The sequence below is a fragment of the Molossus molossus genome, unplaced genomic scaffold (assembly GCF_014108415.1).
Source record: "Molossus molossus isolate mMolMol1 unplaced genomic scaffold, mMolMol1.p scaffold_m16_p_21, whole genome shotgun sequence".
Taxonomy (NCBI): Eukaryota; Metazoa; Chordata; class Mammalia; order Chiroptera; family Molossidae; genus Molossus; species Molossus molossus.
The window spans coordinates 43,126,571-43,153,934 of NW_023425357.1; the positions used below are offsets into that span (position 1 = coordinate 43,126,571).

The 27,364-nt window shown below is 41.6% G+C and overlaps 1 protein-coding gene across 2 annotated transcripts; it reads left to right on the forward strand.

The window, feature by feature from the left end:
* Positions 1 to 26,113, forward strand: BBS2 (Bardet-Biedl syndrome 2). 2 transcript variants are annotated; one of them, XM_036275434.1, is made up of 18 exons: positions 45 to 314; positions 3,003 to 3,230; positions 4,677 to 4,802; positions 5,065 to 5,127; positions 5,932 to 6,009; positions 9,633 to 9,737; positions 9,821 to 9,907; positions 13,299 to 13,434; positions 13,677 to 13,816; positions 14,682 to 14,826; positions 14,915 to 15,086; positions 16,014 to 16,143; positions 17,537 to 17,668; positions 18,138 to 18,275; positions 19,112 to 19,224; positions 20,416 to 20,564; positions 21,541 to 21,662; positions 25,977 to 26,113. In XM_036275434.1, exons 1-17 carry the CDS (start codon positions 198 to 200, stop codon positions 21,645 to 21,647), a joined length of 2,166 nt encoding a protein of 721 aa, XP_036131327.1. In that variant the 5' UTR covers positions 45 to 197; the 3' UTR covers positions 21,648 to 21,662; positions 25,977 to 26,113. The 2 variants fall into 2 exon arrangements, with proteins under 2 accessions (XP_036131326.1, XP_036131327.1); XM_036275433.1 differs by lacking the exon at positions 25,977 to 26,113 and having other exon boundaries at positions 1 to 314; positions 21,541 to 21,805.
* Positions 26,114 to 27,364: the final 1,251 nt, after the last annotated feature.

Sequence of the window (27,364 nt, forward strand, 5' to 3'; positions counted from 1 at the left end):
GGAGGGTCCGCGCAACTGCAGAAGTAGCTGGCGGCCCTGGGGATTGGGCATCTCGGGGATCCGCGCTCGTTCGCGCCCTGACTGAAGCAGCTGGAGCCCCGTTGGTCTGATCCCTGCGCCCTCAGCGCAGCGGGCGAGACCGGCTCCGCTGCGCCAGTCTCGGGCCACCAGCTGTCCACCCCACAGCCGCCGCCATCATGCTGCTGCCCGTGTTCACCCTGAAACTGCGCCACAAAATCAGCCCTCGCATGGTGGCCATAGGGCGCTACGACGGGACGCACCCGTGCCTGGCGGCCGCCACCCAAGCGGGCAAGGTAACCGCACCCCCCTGCAGGGAGCCCGGGCCCCTGGAGTCTCACGATCTCTGCGGGCCGCTACCCTGCGGCCCCGCCCCTCATCCCCGCCCCCGCCCCTCATCCCCGCCCCCGCCCCCAGCCATGGTTGCCGGGCAACCGGTCGGCTGTCATCCTGTAGTTCTCAACCCAGCGCAGAATAATGAATAATTGGGTCTCTCATGAATGGCTTTTCTGAGCAGTTAATTTTGCCTTCAGGCACTTGGACTCGGACAGTGTTGAAGTCCCTGTGCAGATAGAGAGCTTAGAAGTGCACAGAAGGGGGAAGGGGCTGGTCAGGGTGAGCAGTGGTAACAGACCTCAGATTCGAGCCCAGAACCTCTGCCTTTCACTCTGAACTCCCTATCTCAGACTGCCTTGAACCAAACAACTCGATGGGGGAAAAAAAAACAAAGGCCTCCAAATGAAATGATTTAGATTGCACTTTTGTCTGTATCCATGTACATTCACCTCTTTCCCCATAATTTATTCAAGTTTATGGGTTTATTCAATTTATGGGTTTACTATGTGCCTGGTGCTGTGCAAGTCACAGAGATGAAAAAGATATGGCTATTCAATAGTCACCAGGCTTTTCCTGAACACCTCTTCTGTGTTAGATGTTGAGGATTTAAAGATAAACCTGGAGCCCTGGCTGGTTTGGCTCAGCGGTTAAAGCGGCGGCCTGCAGTCCAGAGAGACCCGGGTTCGGTTCCTGCAAAGGGCACGTATCTCGATTGCAGTTTGTCCCCAGCCTTGGTTGGGTTGTGCGGATGGCAACTACTCCATGTGTCCCTTTCACGTCGATGTTTCTCTCTCTCCCTCCCTCCTACTCTATCTGAACAAAAAATGGAAAAATTTCCTCCAGTGAGGATAAAAAAAAAAAAGATAAACCTGGAGGCTTTTTGTCCAGAAAGATACCAGACAAAGCAGATCAAGGCACTGTATATTGATAAAGCCTTGCCCCAAATGCATGGAATACACTGACACCAAGTGCAATAGCTTCTAACAGTTTTGAAGCCTTTTTATTACATTAGTTATCTCATCATTCTTACAACATTGCCAAGAGCAGCAGCATAGCACTGGTGTGTTGGATCCTGGCTCCAGTACCTACTAATTTCATAACCTTGGGCAAAGTACTTAATAATAGTCTACCATATAGGGTTGTTATGAGTGCTAAATAAGGTAATACATATGAAGCACTTGGCATTTAAGAAATGGTCAATATGGTCAATAATTGTTAGCTGTTGTTTTATATTACTCCCACTTTACTAACTAATGGTTCAGAGAGGTTCAAAGTAATACTTGAGGTCACTCAACTAGAAAGTCATGGAAATGAGATTAGAGTCCATGTTCTCTAAATCCAGTGCAGATTTAATAGTGATTAAGAGTTATATAATTTATAGCTTTCAAGATACTTCTACCTATGTTGTATATTATGATTTGCCTTGGGATATATAATTTAAAAATAATGATTCATTTTCATTAAGTAGTTTAGTGGAGTAAAGCACTTAGCATAGGCTCTGACAAACAATAATGTTAGTCGTTATTGTTAAGAATCACTGACAAATGCTAGAAAGCAATTCATATTAGTTCTGCTATAGGTGCATAGCAGTTAAATAAATGGGCTGGAAAGGGCCTATTGATGGTAGCTCAGCCCCTGCTTTATTAAGGTCTTACTATGTGCTGGGCACTGTTCTTAGCTCTGCAAGTGCAAGGGTTAATGTGACAATCTTACCCCCTTAGAGCGTACATTTGAGAAGGGGAACCAGACAATTAACAGGAAAAAAATTTATTTTTATGTCTAAGATCCCCCTATCCCAACCCCAGTCACCCCTTCTGGGAGTTTTATCACTCCCTTGAGAATGCACATTCTAGTCCAAACCTCTTTTTTACAGATGAAGCCCACAGAAATTGATTTGTGCAGATACTTTGGCGAGTATATATATGATTATTGAAACTGCTAAATTAATTAACTTTGGGCTAACTGTCTAATTCTGTCTTACTAGTATAGACTATGAAAGCTTTCAAGAAGCTTGATTTGTATGACTCAATTTAAGTTTGTTAAAACAGATTTACTAACTACCAGACTGTTTTAAGGGTCAAGAAGTGAATTCATTAGGTGCTTTGACAGCCTGCTGGTGGGTAGCATATAAAGATGCCCGGCTAAGCAACAACTAGACCGTGTTCATTACCTGGTTCTTTATAAGGCCGAGAACTACAGATTCCCACAGTTCACAGTGATTGAAAGCCAACCATTCACAGAACTGTGTTGTGGGTGTTTTAAATAAGTTTTATAGATGATTAAAGTGATTTCTTGTTAATGTTGATATCTGTTAATAATCTGAGTCTTTTTTTTTTTTATCCTCACCTGAGGACATTTTTGCATTCATTTTCAGATAGAGCGGAAAGGAGAGAGGGTGGAAGAGAGAGAGAGAAACATCTGTGTGAGAGTGGTTGCTACCCACAGGACCCCAACCAGGTCCAGGGACAAACTGCAACCGAGGTACGTACCCTTAGTGGGAACTGAACCTGGACCTCTCTGGTCCGCTAGCCGACACTCTAACCGCTGAGCCAAACTGGCCAGGGCATAATCCAAGTCTTTTAAAAAATGTATGTTAATTATACATTTTTGGTATTTTAAGGGAATGTAATTAACTGGTTTTGTTTTAGGTTTTTATTCACAATCCTCATACACGGAGCCAGCATTTCAATGCACCCAGGGTCTTCCAGAGCCCCCTGGAGTCTGATGTTTCTCTTCTCAACATTAATCAGGCTGTCAGCTGCCTGACCGCAGGAGTATTGAACCCTGAACTTGGCTATGATGCTCTTTTAGTGGGGACACAGACTAATCTTTTGGCTTATGATGTCTACAATAATTCAGATTTTTTCTACAGAGAGGCAAGTATACCCCTTAATAGCCATAAAATTCCCATTACCCATTAATGTTAATTTTTGTTATGCTTGAATGAGATCAGACATTAATTTTGGTTTATTACGTGGTTGTTGTTAAACAACATGGTGATTTTGCCTTTTGCATCTGCTTGACATTACCCACTTGACATTTATTTGATCATGGTTGCTAATTGCATTCATTTTGCATTTCCTTCATGAACAGTGATGTGTAGAACACCTTTCCTGTGCTTATTGCCTATTTATAGTCTTTTGTAAAGTGTTTAAGTCTTGCCTATTGTTGGTGGTTTGTGTGTATTATTGACTTATAGATATTCTTTGGATATACTGGGTACAAGTTCTTTGTTTGATTTATATACAACAAATATTTTCTCTCAGTATGTGGATTATTCCAAGATAGGTGTTTTTTGATGAGTAAAAGTTTTCCATTTTGATGAAGCTCAGCAAATGAATTTTTTTCTTTAATGGTTAGTGCTTTTCCTGCCCTTCTAAGAAATTTTTGCTCACATAGATAGGCTTCTTATGTTTTTATACAAGACGAATTGAGTTTAGGACTGTATTAGTCAGAATTCTCCAGATAAACAGAATAGGATGTGTATCTATAAAGAGAGGGGTAGGGAGGGATATATTTTAAAGAATTGGTTCACATGGTTTTGGAGACTGGCAAGTCCAAACTTTGCAGGGCCAGCTAGCAGGCTGGAGACCCGGGGAAGAGCTGCTATTGAAACTCAAGTCTGAAGGCAGTCAGTCTGGTGGCAGAATTCTTCCTTCCTCGGGGCCAGTCTTCTATTAAGGCGGTGGTTCTCAACCTTCCTGATGCCGCGGCCCTTTAATACAGCTCCTCATGTTGTGGTGACCCCTCCAACCATAAAATTATTTTCGTTGCTACTTCATAACTGTAATTTTGCTACTGTTATGAATTGCCATCAGAAATATGTGTTTTCTGATGGTCTTAGGCGACCCCTTGAAAGGGTCATTCGACCCCCAAAGGGGTTGCGACCCACAGGTTGAGAACTGCTGTATTAATGTCTTCAACTTATTAGAAGGCCCACCCACATTATAGAGAGTAATCTGCTTTACTCAAAGGCTACTAATTTCAGTGTTAATCTCATCTAAAAATACCTGCACAGAAACATCTAGAATAATGTTTGGCCAAATATCTTAGAGATCCTTGTACTTCCTAGCAGTTTATCGTAGCAGATTAGTGTGCGATGCCAAGGGCCTAAGTGTCCCCTTGATCTGCGCCCATCCTTGCATCAGCACACATATGCCACAGTGACTGTCCTCAGTGGACCTGGCTCTCAGGAGACCATGTGGCTTCTCACAATTGATGACGGAGGAATTTGAGTGTTCAAATAAAGATAAGGATGTGTGTTCTTCCAGTGGGCTTGTGCATCCTTGTTATCTGAGATTTTATATCTTTTTTCTTCTTAGGTGGCAGATGGGGCCAATGCAATTGTGTTGGGGACATTGGGAGACATTTCCTCTCCTCTTGCAATTATTGGTGGAAATTGTGCTTTGCAGGGTTTTGATCATGAAGGAAATGATCTCTTTTGGACGGTATGAAGAACAGAACACTATTTTTAGTATTCTTAAACATGTTTACTCTTAATGTTCTTTATTTGTGTGTCCCCCCCCCCTTGACTGTAGTGAATAAGAGAAAACGAAATGGAACCATATTTATAATTTTGTACATTAGAAAAAGGATATGCAAATTTGAATAACACCTGTTGGTGGTTTGTGTAATCTCTTTCATGTAGCTATTATAGTCAGATTGAGTGAAAAAATAGGGCATGTTCATGATACTGGGCTTTATTTTCAGGTTACTGGAGATAATGTTCATTCCTTGGCCTTGTGTGACTTTGACAGTGATGGGAAAAAAGAGGTAAGTGAGGGAGGAGATACTTCTCTTTATGTTCAGCTGAATACATTTTCCCATGACAGTGACCTTGGTGTTAAGAGAAGTGTTAGCTTCTCATGGTTGCTGTTGGTGCTCGGTTGCCTACATAATGAGCTAACTCATTTATCTTTTTCCTCTCTCTTGAACAATAAATCACTTTGTCTAATACAAAGATCAAGGCCATGATGTTTCAAAGGCACAGGACAGGAAGGGAGGGCAGGGCAGAACAGTTACGGGACCGCAGTCATAGACACAATCTTATAACTTGCTTCTGATACTTTTGAACCATATCAGTAAATAGTTTTCAATTTGGACCAACTTTTTCAGTAATTTAGAAGTTTTAGAGATTGGCTCTTAGCCTTTGAAATGATCCTTATGGTTACTCTAGAAATTAACTTCTGGAGCAGCAAGTGAAATGCTGTGTTGGGCAGTGACTTACCCCTCTCTTGTCCATGGATACTGGCTTTGGTATTTGAAATAGGGCTTCCATCTGCAGGCAGACAGGTGCTGAACCAGGGAGCACCTTCAGGTGCAAGCTGGAAGCACGTGCCCTGGTAGGACATGCCGCCCACATAGCAGGAGAAAGTCTCTAGAGCCACTGTTTCTTCACTGACTAAATTTGTTGACCTTTCCATTGAAGGGAACCTTCCTGAGCATTGGATTGCTGGGAGATTGGAAGTCTTGGGTAGCAGTAGCAACATACAAAATATTATGCAATTTTTTGTTTTATATATGGAAATTTTTCTGTGTTCACTTGCTGAAGTAAATATGCATGATTTTTTTTTTAAGCTTCTTGTTGGATCTGAAGATTTTGATATCCGAGTTTTTAAAGAAGATGAGATTGTGGCAGAAATGACAGAAACAGAGGTAAGAAGTGGTAACCCTTGGGCAAGATAGATCAGCACAGTCAAATGTGACATCAGCCCTGGCAGGTTTGGCTCAGTGACTAGAGTGTCGGTCTGCAGACCATAGAGTCAATTCTCGGTCAAGGGCACACACCTCAGTTGTAGGTTCAATCCCTGGCCCCAGTTGGGGTCGTGTAGGAGGCAACCAACCAATCGATGTGTCTTTCTCCTCCTCTGCCTCTCACTCTATCTAAAAGTCAATGGAGAGAAATATCCTCGGGTGAGGATAAAAAAAAAGTAATGACGTCAAATGACAGTGCTGGGACATCAGCTCACAATCCAGATGGTTGTAGGGTAAAAACTGGGCATTAAACAGAGCTGTACATTACAGAGAAAGAAGCATTTAAAGATCTTATATAAGACATATTTTGAAATGACTAATTAAATAGAGGAAAATTATTGAGCAGAAAGGCATTTTTTAAAAATTAATCCTCACCCGAGGATATTTTTCCATGAATTTTTTTTTCTTTTTTAAGATGGAGTGGAAGGGAGGGAGAGGGGGGGAGAGAGAGAGAGAGAAGAGAGAAACATCAATGTGAGAGAGACACATCGATTGGTTGCCTTCTGCACAACCCTGTCTAGGGCTGGGGATCAAATCTGCAACCCAGGTACATGCCCTTGACTGAAATCGAACCCTTGACCCTTAGGTCCATGGGCCAGTGCTCTAACCACTGAACAAACTGGCCATGGCAAGAAAGGCATTTCTTTTAATGAGTCACCATCATCAACAGCGTCAACATCATCATTATCATGGCAACTATTTATTGTGCACCTAATATATGCCAGGCACTGTTCTAAGTACTTCACATGAACTAACTCATTTAACCCTACAACAACCCTATTAGGAAGGAAATACTGTTATTCCCATTTTACAGATGAAACTGATATGAAGTTTCTTAGTTAAATTATAAGTGGCTTGGTCAGGATTTGAACCTTTGTGTCTTGTCTTCCTCCTCCTCCTCGTGTCTATTAAAAGGGAAATGAAGTTCAAATTAAGTACTTCTTAGGCACACTTTTGTAGGTAAAATTAAAAATTAGATGATAGAGAACTTGGCTAGTTTCTTTGTGATTAGAATTACTTCATGTAATTGATATGTTTCTTAAAGAGTTTAAACTTCATTTTTTAAAGCAGTGCCTAAGATTGCCCTTGTCCTTTGTAGTTTTGACATTCTTAGGGTACATGCTGCTGGTTTCCCAGCACTGAGCAAGATGGAAACAGAAGAAAGAACTAGGATATTTTGAGTTAAGGAAGGAGAAGAGGCTAAAGGAGCATGGCTTGTGAACGTTGTAAATGGACACAAAAACAATAAAAGGGGGTGCGAGAGGTCATAATGGCGGGATCCTGCAAAATGTCGTCAGGTGGTGTTTGGGAGTCCGACCTCAAAACCACACTTGACCACTTGTCCTTGTAGAAGCAATCTAGGAGAGTCAGGCTATGTTCTAACTGCGGAGGAGGCTGAAAAGCAGAACTTACATATTGATATACAAAATGTTATCAGTGATTTTAATTAATTGACAGTTATCCTATTGCAAGAGCCTTGGATTTTTATTTAGTCCTACTGTACTTTTTTATATACTTGCAGTTACTATAATTGTAAAGTGATAGTTATGGACAGAGAAGACATGAAAGGGGTTCTGTTTTATGTGTACGTGCTTAACGTGCTTTTCTGGAGAGAGGGTCCTTAGCTTTCATGAGGTTCTTACAGGGGTTTGCCACCTCCCCACCTGCCCCCCCACCCTGACCAAACAACTTGAGAATCACTGGCCTATAGGTGCTATGCCTGCATTGTCATTTCCATTTTCTGCAAATTTGTAGAAATCTTTTCCCATTTGGTGGGAATCATTCAGGTTTTGTTGGATTTCTGTTTATTGTCAGTACTAAATGTGACAAGGGTGCATTCTTTGAAACACCTTTTCCCTAAATCCTAGAAGAGACCAGGAGAACATGAAATAGAACTAGGGCTTTGAGGTGACTATTGATCCTCTAGTCCACAAAAGAGAGAAACTAGCAAACTAAGGAAGAACTAAGGGACCTAGGGAATCTGGGGCTTAAATTTATGAAAATGTGGACTTTGTAAAATTGTTCATTTCAGGGCCATTTTCCTGTCCTCAGTTTGATTTTGCCCCTAGCTCAAACCTCTTTTCCCAGATCAGCAAAATCATAATTTATTTGGCAGCTCAATAGTACCAAGTACTGCCAGAAGGATGCCTTGAGCTAAATACTTCTGAAATCCTAATAGCACTTTGTATTCAGAGTTAAGGGATGTGGGTGGTTTTGTGAAAAAGTGTAGGCATAGAAGAAATTACATAACTAGTCTCTGGATTATAGTTTATTTCTTTTTTGTTGTTTTTTTATCCTCACCCAAGGACATTTTTGCATTTATCTTCAGGTAGAGCAGGAGGGAGAGAGGTAGGGAGAGAGAGAGAGAGAGAGAGAGAGAGAGAGAGAGAGAGAGAGAAACATCGATGTGAGAGAGACACATCAACTGGGGCCTGGGACAAACTGCAACTGAGGTAGGTGCCCTTAGCAGGAACCGAAGCCAGGACTCTCAGGCCAACGCTCTAACTGCTGAGCCAAACTGGCCATGGCTTTACAGTTTATTTCTTAATATCTTTTTTATTAGGGTCAGAATGAGAAAGTAGGTCTGCAAGACCATAGATGTTATTAAGCTTTGGTTTTAACTTTAAAAGGGTATGTCATTTAATACCTAAAAATTTATCTTTTTGAGATGTTAAATCCCAAAATAGTCCTATAAATATTTCAGTATGCTATATACATTCTGTATATTGTCACATAGATACAGAGAGGCATGTGTTTGGAATTTCACTTTTCAAAGGATTATGTTTTTTTCTAAAAAATGTCTTTCATCTCTAGCACACAAATTATGTCATAGGAAAAAAAGTATACACATAAAGATGTTCATTTGTGGATTTTGTAAGTATTTTTATTTTACTTTATTTTTATTTTTTTATTGATTTTTTTTTAGAGAGAGAGGAAGAGAGAGAGAGATAGAAACACCAGTGTGAAAGAGAAACATTGATTGGCTGCTCCTGCACAACCCCTGCTGGGGATCAAGCCCGCAACCTGGACATGTGTCCTGACTGGGAATCGAACCGAGATCTCTCAGTCCATGGGACGACGCTCAATCCACTGAGCCACACTGGATGGGCTTTGTAAGTTTTTTAAAAATTTAGACTGTGGAATATTGTAAGTTAAGGCAGTTGGATTAGTCATTAAAACATTTTTGAATTAGTATGTATAATACTTATTGTACATACTTAGCTTATTTTTTCTTTTATCCCTCAATTTTATTATTTCTGTTTGGAATTTGCTGCAACTTCCACATAAACTCCATCTAAAACAGCAAACTTTGTGAGTTTATTTAGTTCTGATTATCTAGCCTGTGAAACAGATAAGATGGGTCACAGAAGAGGAACACTTTACCCGCTAATGGACTGGAAGTACATTTCAATCTAATGTGAATACACTTGTAGCAAGGCATGCAGTTTTATGAAGCCATACTTCACCTTAAATTGAGTCTTAATGAAACGGTGTAGTCTTTTCATGTATTATTTTTTTTGCAGATAATCACCTCACTCTGCCCCATGTATGGCAGTCGATTTGGTTATGCCCTTTCCAACGGCACGGTTGGAGTTTATGACAAAACAGCCCGATATTGGAGAATTAAAGTTAGTATGATTCAGCCTCTGATATGCAGGGATATTATACATATTGAGAGACTTCCGTACTAATTATTGAAATTCCTTTTCAGTCCAAAAATCATGCCATGAGCATTCATGCTTTTGACCTTAATTCTGATGGAGTATGTGAACTGATAACTGGTTGGTCCAATGGGAAGGTAAGTTAAATAGCAGAGTTCAGGTATAATTCAAAGTAAGAATGGTCTGAGACGTAGTGGCTGTATGATTCAGAACAGTAACAGGAGGGTACAAACTCACATTCCTTGGCTGTGCTTTCAAATTTAACTTCATAATCTTTCCACATTTTTTTCTTCCTGCTGTAGTTGTCAACACTACAGAATAAGTGAGTGTCCTTTGGCCTCGTGGCCCCACTTGGGTGATCATCTCTAGCAGATTCTTTCTAAATCTCTTCCTGGAAGGAATGAGAATCCATGCAGTCAGGTTGACCCTGGGCATAGGCCAGTAAAACAAGGAATTGTATAGCTCTTTTCTAACTAATCTTAAAACTAGCTGAAAACCTAGAATTAATGGGAATAATGTTTCCCCAGCTATAACTTCAAAATAAAGTCATTTTGCTTTCTTTCCTTTTTGCACTTCAAATCAGAATTTTCTATAGTCTTTGGCAAGTGAGGATTGTTTGGTTGGAAACTGCTCTCGTCCTGACTTTCTTGTCTGTCAGTGCTGATTGTCTGGAGATCAGCTAAGTCCTATCTTTTCTCCTTTGATTTTTTTATTCACTTTTGGCCCAGACCTTGTAATCTTCCTTTGCTGTTATGTTGGTTCCTGCTGCTCCACTTGGTTTTGTCTTTGGTATGAGTGTTAAAAATTGCAAGGGAAGATCCAAAGGTGGAAGGATTAAGCAAAACAAAACAAAACAAAATATTCATAGACAGACAATAGTATGGTGATTACCAGAGGGAAAGTGGGGGGAGGGGGTTAGAAGAGGATAAAGGGGGAACAGATGGTGATATAAGGAGACGTGACTTGGGGTGGTGAACACACAACACAGTATACAGATTATGTATTATAGAATTGTACACCTGAAACCTATATATTTTATTAGCCATTGTCACCCCAGTACATTCAGTTAAAAATAAATAAACCTTGAAAATCCATAAAACAGACCATATTCTGGGGGAATATAAATTACTATGATTGATTCAAGAAGTAGGAATTACCAGACTTGAGAAGTTATCAAAAGTTACCTTCAAGTAGGACTCTGGGCCTGGATATTTTAAACACTTTCAAAATGTTAAGGAATTTCTATTATATAATTTGTTCTAGAGCATAAAAAAGATAAGAAAATTGCACAGTTCATTATATAAGTAGAAAAACTGATATCTACACTTAACAGAAATAGCACAGAAAAGGAAAATGTACAGATAGAACATGTGAGTATAGGTGCAAAAAGACTAAATAAATGTAACTGGCCAGTTAACTTTGTTGTTAGTAGGTCATTTATTGAATTAGAGCAGTGGTTCTCAACCTTCCTAATGCTGCGACCCTGTAATCCAGCTCCTCATGTTGTACGTGGGCGTATCTGCATGTGGGCGGACCTGCCTGGAGACGGATAGAGGAGCAGTGTCTCGGTTCCTAAGACCATCGGAAATATGTGTTTTCCAATGGTCGTAGGTAACCCCTGTGAAAGGGTCGTTCGACCCCCAAAGGGGTCGTGACCCACAGGTTGAGAACCACTGAATTAGAGGGTTGTCTTCTCCTCCAGGGCAAAACCTCCATGATGAATAAAGTACATGAGCAGAAGATCTACAGAAATATTAATTTGTAATCCAGCTTTTTAGCAGATGACCCTCCTGTTTGCTAAATATTGTGGAAGTACAGTGTTGAAGGCTTTTAAGTGCCTAGAAAGAAGTAAGTTCAGTTCAGTCTGAGTTCAGGTTATGTTAATGTGTTAAGGGCTTTGCTAAAATACAGGCTGTTCATTACTTCACAGGCTTTGGCACCCATAAATTTCAGGCTTACATGATGTTATTAATAGTGTGGATATATGAATGTGATATTTTCCAGACAAGGGATAGAAGCTAGTAGTAGGCTATGACCTAAATCACTTTATTTTCTCATTGCAAAGTTTTGACTAGAGGATGTTTATGAAAAGACAAAAGTAGTAATTGGCATCGGTCATTTAGATGATGGCTCTACCAGATCTTCTGTAGCTAGCCTTTTGTTGATGTCACATGTGTTCTCATGTGGAACACAGTCATCACTTTGAGTGGTCGGTCTTCATTGTTGATTTTGAGATGCATTTGTTTCTAATGAATCAGGTATGTATTTGCCTCTCTTGGGAAGAGGAGACTCAAAGAGGATAGGAGGACTCTAGGTATCTCAGTAGTGTTTATGGGGAAGAGGGACTCTTAAACAGGGTATTATAAAAGGTTATATCTATGGTGGAAGGTTGGGCTAGCTTGGCATTTTCAAACTTTAGATATAGTATATTTTATTTTATTTATTTATTTTTAAAATCCTCAGCCAAGAATATTTTTCTATTTAGCTTCAGATAGAGTAGGAGGGAGCGAGAAAGAGGGAGAGAGAATATCAATGTGAGAGGGACACATGGACTGGTTGCCTCCGACATGACCAGGCCTGGGGATGAACCTAAACTGAGGTACGTGCCCTTGACTGGAATTGAACCCGTGACTAATTGGTCTGTGGGCCGATGCTCCAACCACTGAGCCAAACTGGCCAGGGCAAGTATAGTGTGCTCTATACAGTTATATATAAAAAGGATAAGATTTGTATATAGAGTTAATATTTCTTTCTTTTTTTTTTTTTTTTTATTTATCCTCACCCGAGGATATTTTTCCATTTTTTTGTATAGATAGAGTGGGAGGGAGAGGGAGGAAGGGAGAGAGAGAGAAACATCAACGTGAAGGGACACATCGAGTGGCTGCCACCCACACGACCAACCAGGGCTGGGGACAAACTGCAACCGAAGTACGTGCCCTTAGCGGGAACCGAACCCAGGTCTCTCCGGACCGCAGGCCGACGCTCTAACCGCTGAGCCAAACTGGCCAGGGCGAGTTAATATTTCTTGTATACCTCTGTGTGCCAGGCCCTGTTCTAAGTGCTTTACATGTGTTCACTCCTTTAGGCCTCATTCCAACCCTGTGAGGTGTAGGTGCAGTTATTGTCTTCATGTTCTTGTCATTGATCCCCAGATGAGGAGACCAAGCCCAGGATGGTTAAGAAACTTGCCCAAGATCCCATAGATAGTAAGGGCAAAGCCAGAACTGGAATCTGGGTAGTTTGGATTTTTCACTGTATGGTGTATGTACTGCCTTTCAGCTAACCCATTTCTCCAAATGAACTATTATGTAGAAGCCAGCATATAAAGTAACTTCTTTAGAAAGAAGATAACCCAACTGGTTAAGGCCTCTTATGGTCTCCTTGGACCCCAAGGTCATAGGCCCCCTCCCCAGAAGCCACAGGGCTCCATGGAGTCCTCTTGGAAACTGCTAAACTAAATGACCTTTAAATTTTTGTGTTTTTAAAAAATGGTAACATAAGTGCTATTTCAAGTTATTTTATTTTTAGGTCGATGCTCGAAGTGATCGAACTGGGGAGGTCATCTTTAAAGACAACTTTTCTTCTGCAGTCGCCGGTGTGATAGAGGGAGATTACCTGCTGGATGGCCACGCCCAGCTAATCTGCTGCTCAGTGGATGGAGAAAGTAAATTGGGGGTGGAAAAATTCTTGAGAAGTCAGATTTTCAATTTGATTGGGTCAGAGTACCAGGAAATTCCACTGTAAAGTGTTTGTATTGATACCCTCTAGTCTTAATAAGTCCATCTAAGTTGGGGAAATGAGAACTTAGGTTTTTGGTTTATAAGACCAGTTAATTGATGATTTATAAGTAGACCTGGCTATACTTGGGATGTTTTAGTGTGGTGAATGTTTGTTCCTTCTGTTCAGTCCGGGGCTACCTGCCAGGCTCGGCTGAGATGAGAGGGAACCTCATGGACACCAGCATAGAGCAGGACCTGATCCGAGAACTGACTCAGAAAAAACAGAATCTGTTGCTGGAACTCCGTAACTATGAGGAAAATGCCAAGGTGGGGCCGAATGTGGAGGGGAAATGGAATCTGAAAAGTCGAGGATTGGCATGTGGAAAAGCAAAATGAGAACGTCTCTGTTTGCCACAGTGCGGGCTCCCTCCCATCCACCTGCTGGCAGGTTGCTTCAGCCTTTTTTGCCTGGGTCAGGATGAATGGGGCATGCATCTTTGCATCCAGAAATGCCACTTCCAGGCAGCTGAGCTATGGGATCTTTGCACAAGTGTTTCCAGACATTCACTGCAGCACCATTTGTAGCAGTGAGCACTGGAAGCAGCTGAGATGTTGATCGGGAGTAGGGGGTACGTGCTGGGGAATATGAAGCAGCTCAGAATAATGAAGTACATGGAGTCGGCTGGTATGGAAGGATACATGTGGTATTATTAAGTGAAAAAAAGGAGAAACAAAAAGTATTTTTTATCTTTTGAAAAACAAATAATGTAAAAGTGACAACTACAGAGACCCATGTGTGCGTGTGTGTGTGTGTGTCTGTATGTCTACACATGTATGTAACACGGGCTGGAGGATGAGCTGGGAAGTAGGATTTTAATTTGTCCTGTCACACATAGCTGTTTTTGAGTTTGCTATGCTAAATTAATTTTATTTTGTTTTAAAAGAACAATATAAAAAATGTGAAAGGCATGATGGGGTACAGTGGACTTTAAACACAGAAAGGGACGAGGGTATTTTGTTTGGGAAAAGGCCTGGTAGAGCAAGGGGCACTAATAAGGAGAGTCTTCTGAATTCTGAAAAATGAGATTAATATACTAAAATGAAGAGAGTGTCCTTTGAAGCAGAATAACCATAGTATTTAGTTCTCAGTTTGATGGCTGACTGAGTTGGAAGTGGGTGGGATGTTTTGCAGGCCGAGGTGAGCAGTTCGCTGAATGAGGCCGATGGGCAGCGGGGCATAATCCCAGCCAACACCAAGCTCCACACTGCCCTCTCAGTCAACCTGGGGAACGAGACTCAGGCTGCTCATGCAGAACTGTGCATTTCTACTTCGAATGGTAAGAAATTACTTCTGGCTGGCACTTGTAGGCACCTGTGCTAGCCTGGAGTGGTTCTTGAGCTGCTGATTTTCTCTCTTCACTGCAGACACCATCATCCGAGCGGTCCTGATTTTTGCAGAAGGAATTTTTCTAGGTGAAAGCCATGTGGTACACCCCAGCATTCACAGTCTTTCCAGCTCCATCCGAATCCCAATTACACCTCCCAAAGATGTCCCTGTGGATCTGCACTTGAAAACCTTCGTGGGTTACAGAAGCAGGTGATCCTCTGCAAGTCACAGTTTATTTGCAGACAGCACTGAGAGGAGGGGAGATGTGTAGATTTTTCCATTATGCCAGGGATTCTGCAGGGCCACAGAGCCTTTAACGGTTCTGTCCACCAGGCAGGTCTCTCAGGACTTTATTTTCCTAATTTGAAACCTTCAACAACAAAAAAGGGTATTTAAGTTTCAGATAGTTATTTTCTAGCTTTAGTGTAATGATTTTATAATCATAAAATATGTGTCCATTTTTTTTAAATCCTTATTTGAGGTTATTTTTCCATTGCTTTTTCAGATAGAGTGGGAGGGAGGGAGAAGAGAAAGTGAGCGAGAGAGGTTGAGAGAGAGAGAGAGAGAGAGAAACACACACACACACTGATGTGAGACAGACACATCAACTGGCTGCCTCCTGCACGACCCCAACCAGGCCCGGGGATTGAACCATAACCTAGGTACGTTCCCTTGACTGGAATCGAACCCGCGACCCTTTGGTCCATGGGCTGACGCTTTAACCACTGAGTCATACATACCAGGGCACAAAATATATTTAATTGATGATTTGTCAACTTCTGGTTTTGACCACTAAGACTAAGGGTTGGGATGCATCTTTGTATTAGAGTTACATATAACCTCAGCTGGTGGAGAATATCTACTAGATTTGTGGAAGACAAAGGCCTGTTCACGTTTTTTAGGGTGTTTTAAACCCTTGGTGGGTGTATACGTATATGTAGACTCATGTTACCTCCAAATCCCAAACCCCATTACTGGAGAACTTTAACCCTCAAGTTTTGGGGGATTTTTTTTCCATCTGTGAAACCCTTAAATATCAACCTGGTGACTCAGTTGTGACTGTTATTTTCCGGGACTTGTGCTTTGAAATACTTTCTGTATGGAACAGTTCTCTTGTGTCCCATTGGTCGGCCACAGCACCCAGTTTCACGTGTTTGAACTGACGAGACAGCTCCCGCGCTTCTCCATGTACGCGCTGACCAGCCCAGACTCTGCCAGCCAGCCGCTCAGTTACGTCAACTTCACCATCGCTGAACGGGCCCAGAGGGTGAGCATCGGGCTCTTTTCTTTCAATACTTGGCAATTTAGAATCCTGTGGATGTTATTTCTTAGAAGAGAGGAATCACATGAATGAGTTACTTGGTAGCAGTAAATGTGACATGAATTATATGACTTGGAGTTGGTTTTATAACCTGTGACAAAAATACTGCTAAAACACCCCCTCTCACTTTGAGAAAATACACACCTTATTTACCTGGGCAATCCTTAGTTACAGGTGAATTCTCACCAGTTTTTTTCTTTTTCTTTTTATCCTCACCTGAGGACATTTTTCCATTTTTGTTCAGATAGAGTGGGAGGGAGGAGAGGAGAAAGAGAGAGAGACAGACAGACAGACAGACAGACAGACAAACATGGACATACAAACATTGACATGAAAGGGACACATCGAGTGGCTGCCTCCCACATGACCCCAACCGGGGCCGGGGACAAACTGCAACCAAGATATGTGCCCTTAGTGGGAACCGAACCCGGGTCTCTCTGGACTGTGGGCTGACGCTCTAACCGCTGAGCCAAACTGGCCAGGGCTGGACTTCAGAATTCTTAGTGAGGCTTTTCTTTTTATTTTTCAATCCTCACCTGAGGATAATTTTGTTTTGTTTTGTTTATCTTCAGACAGAGTGGGAGGGAGAGAAAGAGAAACATCAAATGTGAGAGAAAACATCAAATAGACTGGTTGCCTCCTGCACGACCCTGACCAGGGCTGGGCACGAACTGCACTGAGGTACGTGCCCTTGTCCAGAATCGAACCCGTGATTCATTGGTCTTCGGGCCGACGTTCTAACCACTGACCCAAACCGACCAGGGCGTGGCTTTTCAATCATGTAGATTCTCAGTCCCCTGCCTGACCTGTAGAACCAGAAAATCTATAGGTGTACCCTTCCAGAAAGCCTCATGGTGGTTCTTCTGTGGAATCTGTGTTACAAACCACTATAAAGTACTGTTACTATTACTCTTAAAATTTAGTTACATTGTGTGGATGTGCCAAGGTGTCTGTGCTATGTGTATGCATGTTTTATTTAACATTTTTATACAATGGACTGAAATCATTTTAAGCAGTCTGTATTGTCCAGGACAGGACCACAGAAGAGCTATTGTGTAAACAGAATTAGCATCATACCTGAATTGTTTCTGCATATAAGGTTACGTCTAAGTTGGAAATGCTTTAAATTATGCATGCTGTGGGTCCACACATAATTATGAATGTTACCTAAGAACATGCAGGAAGGAGGTGGGAAAGGGAGTGTGAGTGGAGTTTTCTTTTTGGGAGAGGTGTGAAGTATAATTGTCTGTTCGCCAAGCAACGAAATGAGAAAGGATAACTCTTAGCAATAACTGTACTTTAAAAAATGGAAGTTCATTTCATCCTATTCATTTTTAAGGTTGTTATATGGCTCCACCAGAACTTTCTGCTCCCAGAAGACACTAACATTCAGAATGCTCCATTTCAAGTGTGTTTCACATCCTTACGGAACGGTAGTCAGCTGTACATAAAAATAAAGCTTAGTGGAGAGGTAATGTTTGCCTTGGACATAGATTTCTCATGTAGTATTGACCATTCAGTGCCAAGTGAGGTGGACGACACCAATCTCAAGGTCATAAAACCACGTTTCAACTGAGTCTGTTAGTGTTAACACCTTAGACATTGGGATACAACCTAGAATAGTGGTTTTCTGCCTCGCATCCTCCTTCCCTTCAGCCCTTTCTTGTCTAATTGGGGAGGGTTAGGAAAGCAGAAACATTTTCCCTGTTTGAATGACTTGTTTAGTCTATAAGGATAAAGGATTGATCTTTCAGCCTGCCGCTAGAAATAATGAATGTGGTTTATAATTTACTTGAGGGCTAAACCCTATCTTATTCATTGCCATATATAAATTTATGCTCAGTAAATGTGTTGAGTATGGGGAAATTCAGATGCTGTTTCCAGCTTAGTTTGTCTTTAATATCTGAGGATGCTGAACTTGTCTCTTTTCCTCTGGATAGATAACTGTAAATACTGATGATATTGATTTGGCTGGTGACATCATCCAGTCAATGGCCTCATTTTTTGCTATTGAAGACCTTCAGGTGGAAGCGGATTTCCCTGTCTACTTTGAAGAGTTACGAAAGGTACTAATCAAGGTGAGAGCACCCAGTGGATGCATTTATGGGAACCTGGGAGCTTAATGTTTGAAATGTTTCTCTTAGGAGAGTAATGGTACTAGGAGTGTATGTATGCTATATGATAGATGTGTTTTAAAGAATTTTGCAGTCTGGCTGGTATGGCTCAGTGGTGGAGCATAGCCCCATACACCAAGAGGTTGCCAGTTTGATTCCCGGACAGGGCACATGCCTGGGTTGCGGGCTCGATCCCCATGTTTCTCTGGACCGCAAGCCAAACCGCTGAGCCAAACCGGCCAGGGCTCCCCATGTTTTCTGTCATCGATGTTTCTATCTCTGTTTCCCTCTCCCTCTCTTTCTAAAAATCAATAAAAGCATAAAAAGAAAAGAATTTTGCAAATTCTTGACTGCCCTGTTTTCTTTCTTTGATTTAGGGGAATACTTTTTAAAATATGCATCAGCATGCTAACCCTTCATCTTACCTGTTGTATCTACTTGGCTCTTGGTTTAGTGCTTTCCAACAGTGCAAACCGAAAAGAAAAAAATAATGATTGTGACTGGCCCCAAATTATAACAAAACTCCCACCTCAAATCTCTAGAATGTTAATATGTGTGTTACGAGGGCTCCCATGCTAAGACATGGAAAGGATCCCAATGGAATGTCATCGCAAGGGTTGGAAGCCTCACAGACTAATCGCCTCCCTGAGGAGGAGCTAACACAATGAGGGTTAAGACGGGTCAACTCAGCAGGGGAAAGGAGAGGGTCTTGGTATATGGTCAACAATGTCTTCTCAGTCTTTCTGGTTTTCATGAAGTGTGGGAGGTCTTTTTCATTCCTGAATGTTCATGGACTCCAGGTAGATGAATATCACTCAGTGCATCAGAAGCTCAGCGCTGACATGGCTGACAATTCTAATCTGATCCGAAGTTTGCTGGTCCGAGCTGAGGATGCTCGTCTGATGAGGGACATGTGAGTATTTACCGTGGCCAGGACAGGTGCAAGGTGAAACATGTCAGCAGTATGGAATAGCAGCTCTCAGATGCTACTAGGAGGAGTGTGGTTGGTACAAGGACTTTGGAAAATAACATGGCATTATCAGTAGAGTTGACAATGTGCATACCCTATGACCCAGCAACTCTCCTGGTTTATGACCTAGAGAAACTCATGCATATATAAACCAGGATATTTGTACAAGAATGTTCATAAAAAGCATTGTTCATAAGAACCTCAAAATGGAAACAATCCAAATTAGCATCAATAGTATAATGGATAAATTATGATATAGCCACACAATGGAACACTATTCACGGTAAGAATGCATGTATCTCAATCACATTCCAACATGGACAGATCTTACAAGCATAATGGAGACCAAAAAAAGTAAGACTCAAAAGAATATGTACAAAATGCTTCCATTTATATATAATTTGGAAACATACAAAACTAAATATCATTTTGGGAAGCATAGATGATAAAAATATAAAGAAATGCAGGGAAGAGATGATCATATAAGATAGTATTTTCTCCTAGGGGAGGAGGGACTGTGTTCAGAAAGAACACATTGAGAAGCTTCTGGAATGCTGGCAATGGCCTTTTTCTTGACCTGGCTAATAAACATTCTATGAATTTTTCTGAATGTGTATTACATTTTACAATAAAAAGGTAAAAATGAATATGAGCAGGTCTTGCACATTTTGTCTAAGCATTGTTAACCTGAAACCTGGAAGATAGGCTGTCATCTTGCTCACTTTTCCCTCCCCCTCCAGCACAGTGGGCACATGATCATTCTTGGCTCCTAAATTTAAACAAACCAGGACCAATAACAAAGGAAAACCACTTGCCTTCCACTTATTTGGAAGAAATAGATTATTTACTTATTTATTTATTTTGGTATGTGCCTCTAGCAGGAACCGAACCCGGGACTCTCTGGTCTGCAGGCCGGCGCTCCAACTGCTGAGCCAAACCGACCAGGGTAGAAATAGATTATTTTGATAGAAACTTCCCAGTGTTTTCAAAGTGAACTCTAGTAGTTACCCTGTTTTAATGACAATACAGCTAAGAATTTGGTGCCTTTATGTGTCTAAGAATTTTGCACGTTTTTTCATTTATTTAAGCTTGCCATATTGAGGTACAATGTTCAATTTCTATTGATTTATACAGGAAAACAATGAAGAATCGCTATATGGAGCTCTATGATCTTAATAAAGACTTGCTAAATGGATATAAAATTCGCTGTAACAATCACACAGAGCTACTGGGAAACCTCAAAGCAGTAAACCAAGCAATTCAAAGAGCAGGTCGTCTGCGTGGTAAGTCTTTTGGTAGCGCTGTTATTAGTAAATTTGGGGTGAGAACCATTGAAGATGCTGGTAGCTTTGAGTATTCACATTGAGGCCTATATCTACAAAGACTTTTAACCCTCAAGATAGCACCAGTCACTTGAGTTTTAGTCAGCCTATTGTTTGGCTTCAGTTAGTGTCCAGATTTCAAAGGGAAAGAAAGCTTGTAGCTCCTTTTCTTAGGCCTCGCTGCACCCTCTGAAGAAAAAACTAGTGAAATATACCCAAGAGGAATGCCTTAAATACCCTTATTAAAAAACAAAGGGAGCCCTGGCCAGTTTGGCTTAGCGGTTAGAGCGTCAGCCTGTGGTCTGGAGAGACCCAGTTCGGTTCCGCGAAGGGCACGTACCTCGGTTGCAGTTTGTCCCCGGCCCTGGTTGGGTTGTACGGGTGGCAGCCACTTGATGTGTCCCTTTCACATCGATATTTCTCTCTCTCTTTCTCTTCCTCTCTCTCCCTCCCGCTCTATCTGAACAAAAAATGGAAAAGAGTCCTCGGGTGAGGATAAAAAATAATAAAAATAAAAAAACAAAGGGAGACTGAAAATTAATGAGTTAAGTGTTCAACTTAAAATTTAGAAAAAGAGCAGTCAAGTTAACCAAAGGAAGCAGAAACATAGCCAGAGATTTATTTCTAAAATCTGCTGTTTTGAGTCAGTGCTTTTGACCTCCTTTTATAAGTAATCTTTGGTAGGTAGGTATGAGCTTTAAGCTTTTTCTATAAAACTGACTTGACTTCTAGGTTTGAATGGTCTCTAGGTTTGGTTTGTAGTAAATTTCCTCACATAGGTATCTTTTTTAGGGAATGTAAGATAATTTAGTTGAATTTGCACTACCTGTAACTCTCTTCTACCCTAGTTTTAGGCTGTTTTAAAGCTGACCTGATTTATAATTTCACTTGTAATAATCTTTCAGATTGTACTGAGTTGATGTTTCTTCTCATATAGTTGGAAAACCAAAGAACCAGGTGATCACTGCTTGTCGGGATGCAATTCGAAGCAACAACATCAACACGCTGTTCAGAATCATGCGGGTGGGGACAGCTTCTTCATAGGAGAAGAAAGAATAGGTAATAAGTTCCCAGAAAGTGTTTTTCCCAAAAAAATCTAGGTGGGGTTGCTTTGGATGACATTCTGGTGAACCCCAAGTGCTGAGAATGAAAGCAACCGTGGTGAGTTGCACAAATGAAAGACAAAGCATTGCATCTGAAAAGTGTATTCACTTTTTGTTTTTAAGATCAGTATATTGTTGCCAAACAATACTAGGTTTGTATGGAGGAAGGTGAATACTTTTGAAATATTAGAGCTTGGAAGTCCGATATTTCTGTAAATATGTAAAGTTGGTGTATAGATACATCTTTTTTCTTATAATTGAATTTGTAATTTTAAACTAGATCATCTACCTTTACATTAAACTTTAAAAGTGTTGCACTTTGTGTTGACTGATTTTAAAATCATTACCGCATCAGAATTGCATAAATATAGATATTAAATTTGTGTGCCTTTTTTTTTTTTTTTTGGTATGTGCCCCTAGAGGGAACTGAACCCAGGACTCTCTGGTCCACAGGCCGATGCTCCAACTGCTGAGCCAAACCAGCCAGGGCCGCGTGCCTTCTTTTTAATCACTGAAAGTAAACAAATTTGTATTAAAAGTTCAGGGTGATCTATTCGTTGGAGTAATGTTAACTGCTAAATTAGACAGAATTCCCAAAGACCCATTTATTTCTCATTATGTTAGGATTTCTCTATAGTTATTCAGGGGCCGATTCCTTTAATCATGAAGCTGTGTTACCCTCCAGGGCAGCCTTCCTCAGACTGAGTTCTCTAGAGATACCAGCCTCAGGAAGATGACTGGGGCGAGCACTTCACATTCTTTGCGTGCAGTGAAGACCTCCTGGCCTTGGGCCTTCCCTGTCCCACTTGGAGCACTATTGGAGGAGGGTTGTCCTAAGTCGTTGCAGTTGCTTCTATCCAAGCCAGCAGGAGAGGAAAGGTTTTTCAAGGCTGTGGTCTGGAAATGGCTCTCCTTCATTTCCACTCATACTCCAGTAGACAGCATGGCCACACCTGACTGCCAGGCCAGGAAATATTACCTAGCTGTTTGCCTATGAAAGCTGAGGTTGTGCCAATAGCCAGCAACTCCTTTTCTAAGAGTTAAAATTTTGCCTTAAGGTTGATTTCAGGACTGGTTTAGTAGTTTTCATATCTTCATGGCATCCGTAAGTAGTTGAGGGAGAGGAGCCTTTCCTCCGTGGTAAATGAACTTCACTAGTTCCTCCAGTTGGCCATTCAGGATTACCTCTTCTATTTCTGATAGATGAGCTTTATGGGGTCCTCATTTTAATGAGATTGTGCCTTGTAGTACCTTTGTTTTGCATTTTCAACCTGTAAACTCAAGACAGCCACATGTACTGCGTTATTTTCGGTAATCCCAGAAGTAGTAAAGAATCTTCTATCTGCTTCAAAGGTGAGGAAATGGAAGGGCAGGGATTAGTTACTTGCCAGAATCACAGAGCTATTGGTAAAACTTGAGTCCCATTGTTGAGTCCTTTTCAGTTTCAGCCACAGTGTAATTGATACCTATTGAGATTAAAATCTCTAGTTGGTGCTGGTTTTAAATTGTATGGCACTTTTCATTTGTAGGGACCCTAATAGAATAACCTCATCAAGGGTCATTCCGTTATTCTTTAGCCAAAATACTTCCTTCTTAGACCTAAAAATATTCATGGGCAAGGCTTGGGTCAACCTGCAAGATACTTTAAAATACTCTTGATTCAGCCCTGGCCGGTTTGGCTCAGTGGTTAGAACATCGGCCTGAGTTATGGGTTCAATTCCGGTCAAGGGCATGTACGTCGGTTGCAGTTTGTCCCCATCTTTGGTCAGGGTTGGGCAGGAGGCAACCAGTAGCTGTGTCTGTCTCATGTCGATGTTTCTCTCTTTGTCTCTCTCTCTCTCTCTTTCTCTCCCTCCCTCTCACTATCTGAGATAAGTGGAAAAATATTCTCAGGTGAGGATTAAAATAAATACTCTTGATTTATAGGTTATGTACTTATTTTCACATTAATTTGATCCTCTTGATACTAGTATCTCAGCTCAGAGAGGCAGAATATTTTCTACAGGTCCCACAGCCTGGCTTAGGAAGTTGTGTGGAGGTTTGAAGCCAAGTAGTCCTGGTCCTTTCTGCTCTTCTGAACTGTTACCAAGCACGTGAGACTGGATGAGATGAAATGTTCATAAAACATTGTTGCCTTTTCTTTGAAGTCACCATGTTCAGCTTAGGGATGAGAAAAACTGGTTATCAGTTACTTCCCTATTTTTCTATCCTGATAGAATCTGGTGTCTTCTAGAAGCTACACTTTAAGTTCTATTTTGTTGCTGAATTTTTTTGAAGCTTTAAGTGAACACTTGACTTTGATGTAAAAGCTGACCTTGAGGATTCTGCTGAGAGAAAACTTTTCAGTCTTTTTTGTTTTGTTTTGTTAATCCTCACTCAATGATATTTTTCCATTGATTTTTAGATAGAGTGGAAGGGAAGGAGGGAGGGAGAGAAACATTGATGTGAGAGACACATTGATTGATTGCCTCCTGCATGACCCCAACCAGGGCTGGGGATCGAACCTACAACCCAGGTACGTGCCTTGACTGGGAATGGAACCCACAACCCTTTGGTCTGTAGGCTGACGCTCTAACTGCTGAGCCAAACCAGTCAGGGCTTCAGTAATTTTTTTGAGCAGCCCCTTTAAAAAGTCACCACCACCAGGTACTCAATATTACAAAGAATGGTTTTTATTATTTTCCACCATGTCTGCCTATGCACACATATCAAGGCTCGGCTGAAATGCTCTCTTCTCAGGAGCCCTTTTCTCTCCCATGTCTATTCCTTAACCCTCATTACACCATGTGTTTATATAAATCTTAAGCCCCTATTAAGTGAGATCAGGGACTGACTGCATCTTAATCAGCTTTACTTTCCCACAGTGCTGAGCAAATGCCTTCGGCACAGACAGCATCTGCTGCTCTCCATGGGACTGTCCACAGTTGGCCTGTCAGTAGCTTTAGAAATCAAAGAACTAGGAAGTTTATAACTATTATGCAACCCTGGAAGTGTTTTATAAGAATAATTCTCAACATTATTAAACTTTCAAATTTTATAATCAGTTACAAATCTGCCAAAGCAGAGTCCTGTGATCACAGAACTAAATTATCTCGTTTCACTCTGAAATTCAAGTTCAAGACAACACCCATGCAGCCTGGTGGTTTGCGTTTTGCCTCGTACCCATCTGGCCCCTGCCCACACTATGTGCTCTAGCTCCTCAGTTATCTTTCTATTTGTAGGGTACAGAATCTGATTTTCCTAAAATGATACTACATGGACAATTCCGAAGTAGTTTTCAAAATCGTCTACACAGACTGACTTTGTATCAATCAGAGAAGGAATGTTTTTGTCAGCATGTCCAGTTCATGAAAGCGGGAGAGCCTGCCCCTGATGTCGCCGTCTGTCAAGGACCCTTCTAACAGGATTTGTATTTTCTCACTCAGTTTTAGTAGTGTTCAGTATATAGTGGTATTGCAGAGATACTGCAACCAATTGAAAAATGACTGCTCTGGGAGAGAGAGCCCAAGCGTTGCTATTTTTTGATATTCTGCAGGGCAGAAACCACACATTCAGCGGACTTTGGAAGGCTATCAGAGAGCAGCAGAAAAGCTGGGTTCAAAACCTGAGCGCCTCTTTCTCTTCTAGGCTTCATTTTTCACATCTTTAAACTGAGGGGTTGAAATTAGATTATTTATAGGGTTCTTCCTTAAATATTTTATTTTTCCTCCTTTTAACAGAAATGCTAATATACTCAAGATAACTATGAAAATAGTTTTTTTCTTTTAATCCTCACCTGAGGACTTTTTTCCATTTTTGTTCAGATAAAGTGGGAGGGAGAGAGAGGAAGAGAGAGAAACATCGATGTGAAAGGGACACATTGAGTGGCTGCCACCCGCACGACCAACCAGAGCCGGGGACAAACTGGAACCGAGGTACATGCCCTTAGCGGGAACCGAACCTGGGTCTCTCTGGACCGCAGGCTGATGCTCTGATCGCTGAGCCAAACTGGCCAGGGCTGAAAATGTTCTTAATTTCTATCATGGGTAACATATTAGGAGGATTTGGTATGGGGAATTGACCTTGCACAATCCATGGGAAGTGCCAATGTCTCTCTAAGGCTGCAACCGTCTGATGCTGGAACTTGAAGCCGTAGGACAGGCAGTCAGAGGGTGTAAAATCAGGAAGGATAAGAACAAGCTGGAAACCCACAGGTATTAGCTGGAACCCATGAGGACTTATTACCTGTGTCTGTTCTTAACTCCAACCCTGATTTGCGAGCGTCCTGCAGAAACAGACCCTTCATCAGAGAAGCCGAAGGGAGACCCACGGGAAAGTGGAATAGTTGCAGGCCCCGATGCTGGCTGACTCCGATGAGGTGAGCCAGTGGGTGAGTGAAAACGTGTGTCAGCTTGTGGAACGGCTGCTGCTTCCTTCTGGCCCTCCAAATCGTGCATACGAGCGAGTTTGTGGCTAGCTCTAACTGGAACGTAGAAGGGAATCCTGGGAAATGTAGTTCTGTCTAGACAAGCTGATGTATTACAGTGGTTGTCACAGGATAGTGGGGTTCCAGGTGACCACTACTTTATATTCTACATGTTTAAATCCTTCACAACGAAGATGTATTATTTACATAATCTGGAAAACATAAAGCTATTCTCTTTGAGGAAAAATTCTTCCTTTACTAAAAGGAATTAAGAATTGGAGGTTCACTATGAAGAGTTAAGAGAGAAGATCCCATATATTATACAGCTGAACACCACAGCTTTTATCTGAAAGAAGTATAAAAAGGATGCCCATTGTTTAATTCCTCTTTTGCCACTTAGTTGTCAATATTGGCTCCAGGCCCTAAAAATAAAGATGAAGCCCTGGCCAATTTGGTTCAGCAGTTGAGCGTTGGCCTGCGGATCAGAGAGTCCTGGGTTCGGTTCCCGCTAGAGGCACGTACCACCAAAAAAAAAAAAAAGAAAAAATCAAGATGAAGAATACTTCATACTAAGGAAAAGCAGCTTCTCAATATCTGGGTCCCTTTCAGTCACAGTGTCCTTCACAATGTAAGCAGTGCTGCTGCAGATGATGTGACTCAGCAACAGCAGAGTCTGGCTCTCTGGGAGTCCCTCCCCTCGGACAATGAATTCTTTCTTGGAGTGTGTAGAACGGTGGTTCTCAACCTGTGGGTCGCGACCCCTTTGGGGGTCGAACGACCCTTTCACAGGGGTTGCCTAAGACATAACAGTAGCAAAATTACAGTTATGAAGTAGCAACGAAAATAATTTTATGGTTGGGGATCACCACAACATGAGGAACTGTATTGAAGGGTCGCGGCATTAGGAAGGTTGAGAACCATGGTGCTACCATGTTGATAGACCACAAACACAATGAGATTAAAGAGAAACCAAAAAGCACACTTTTTTTTTATCCTCACCTGAGGACAGTTTTGCATTTATCTTGAGGTAGAGGGGGAGGGAGAGAGGAAGGACGAGAGAAAGAGAAACGGCGATGGGAGAGAGACATTGCGTGGTTGCCACCGGGGACAAACTGCAACCGAGGTACGTGTGTGCCCTTAGCGGGAACAGAACCCAGGACTCTCTGGTCCATGGGGCAACGCTCTAACCACTGAGCAAAACCGGTCAGGGTCCAAAAGGCACACTTTATCGCCTATGCAGTATGCTAAGATTC

Excerpts from the sequence above, each read along its gene's own strand:
- BBS2 (XM_036275433.1), top strand. The coding sequence starts at position 198 with ATGCTGCTGCCCGTGTTCACCCTGAAACTGCGCCACAAAATCAGCCCT. Across the intron at positions 3,231-4,676 it reads CAGATTTTTTCTACAGAGAG|GTGGCAGATGGGGCCAATGC; the intron begins GCAAGTATACCC and ends TTTTCTTCTTAG. Across the intron at positions 9,908-13,298 it reads CTGGTTGGTCCAATGGGAAG|GTCGATGCTCGAAGTGATCG; the intron begins GTAAGTTAAATA and ends TTTTATTTTTAG.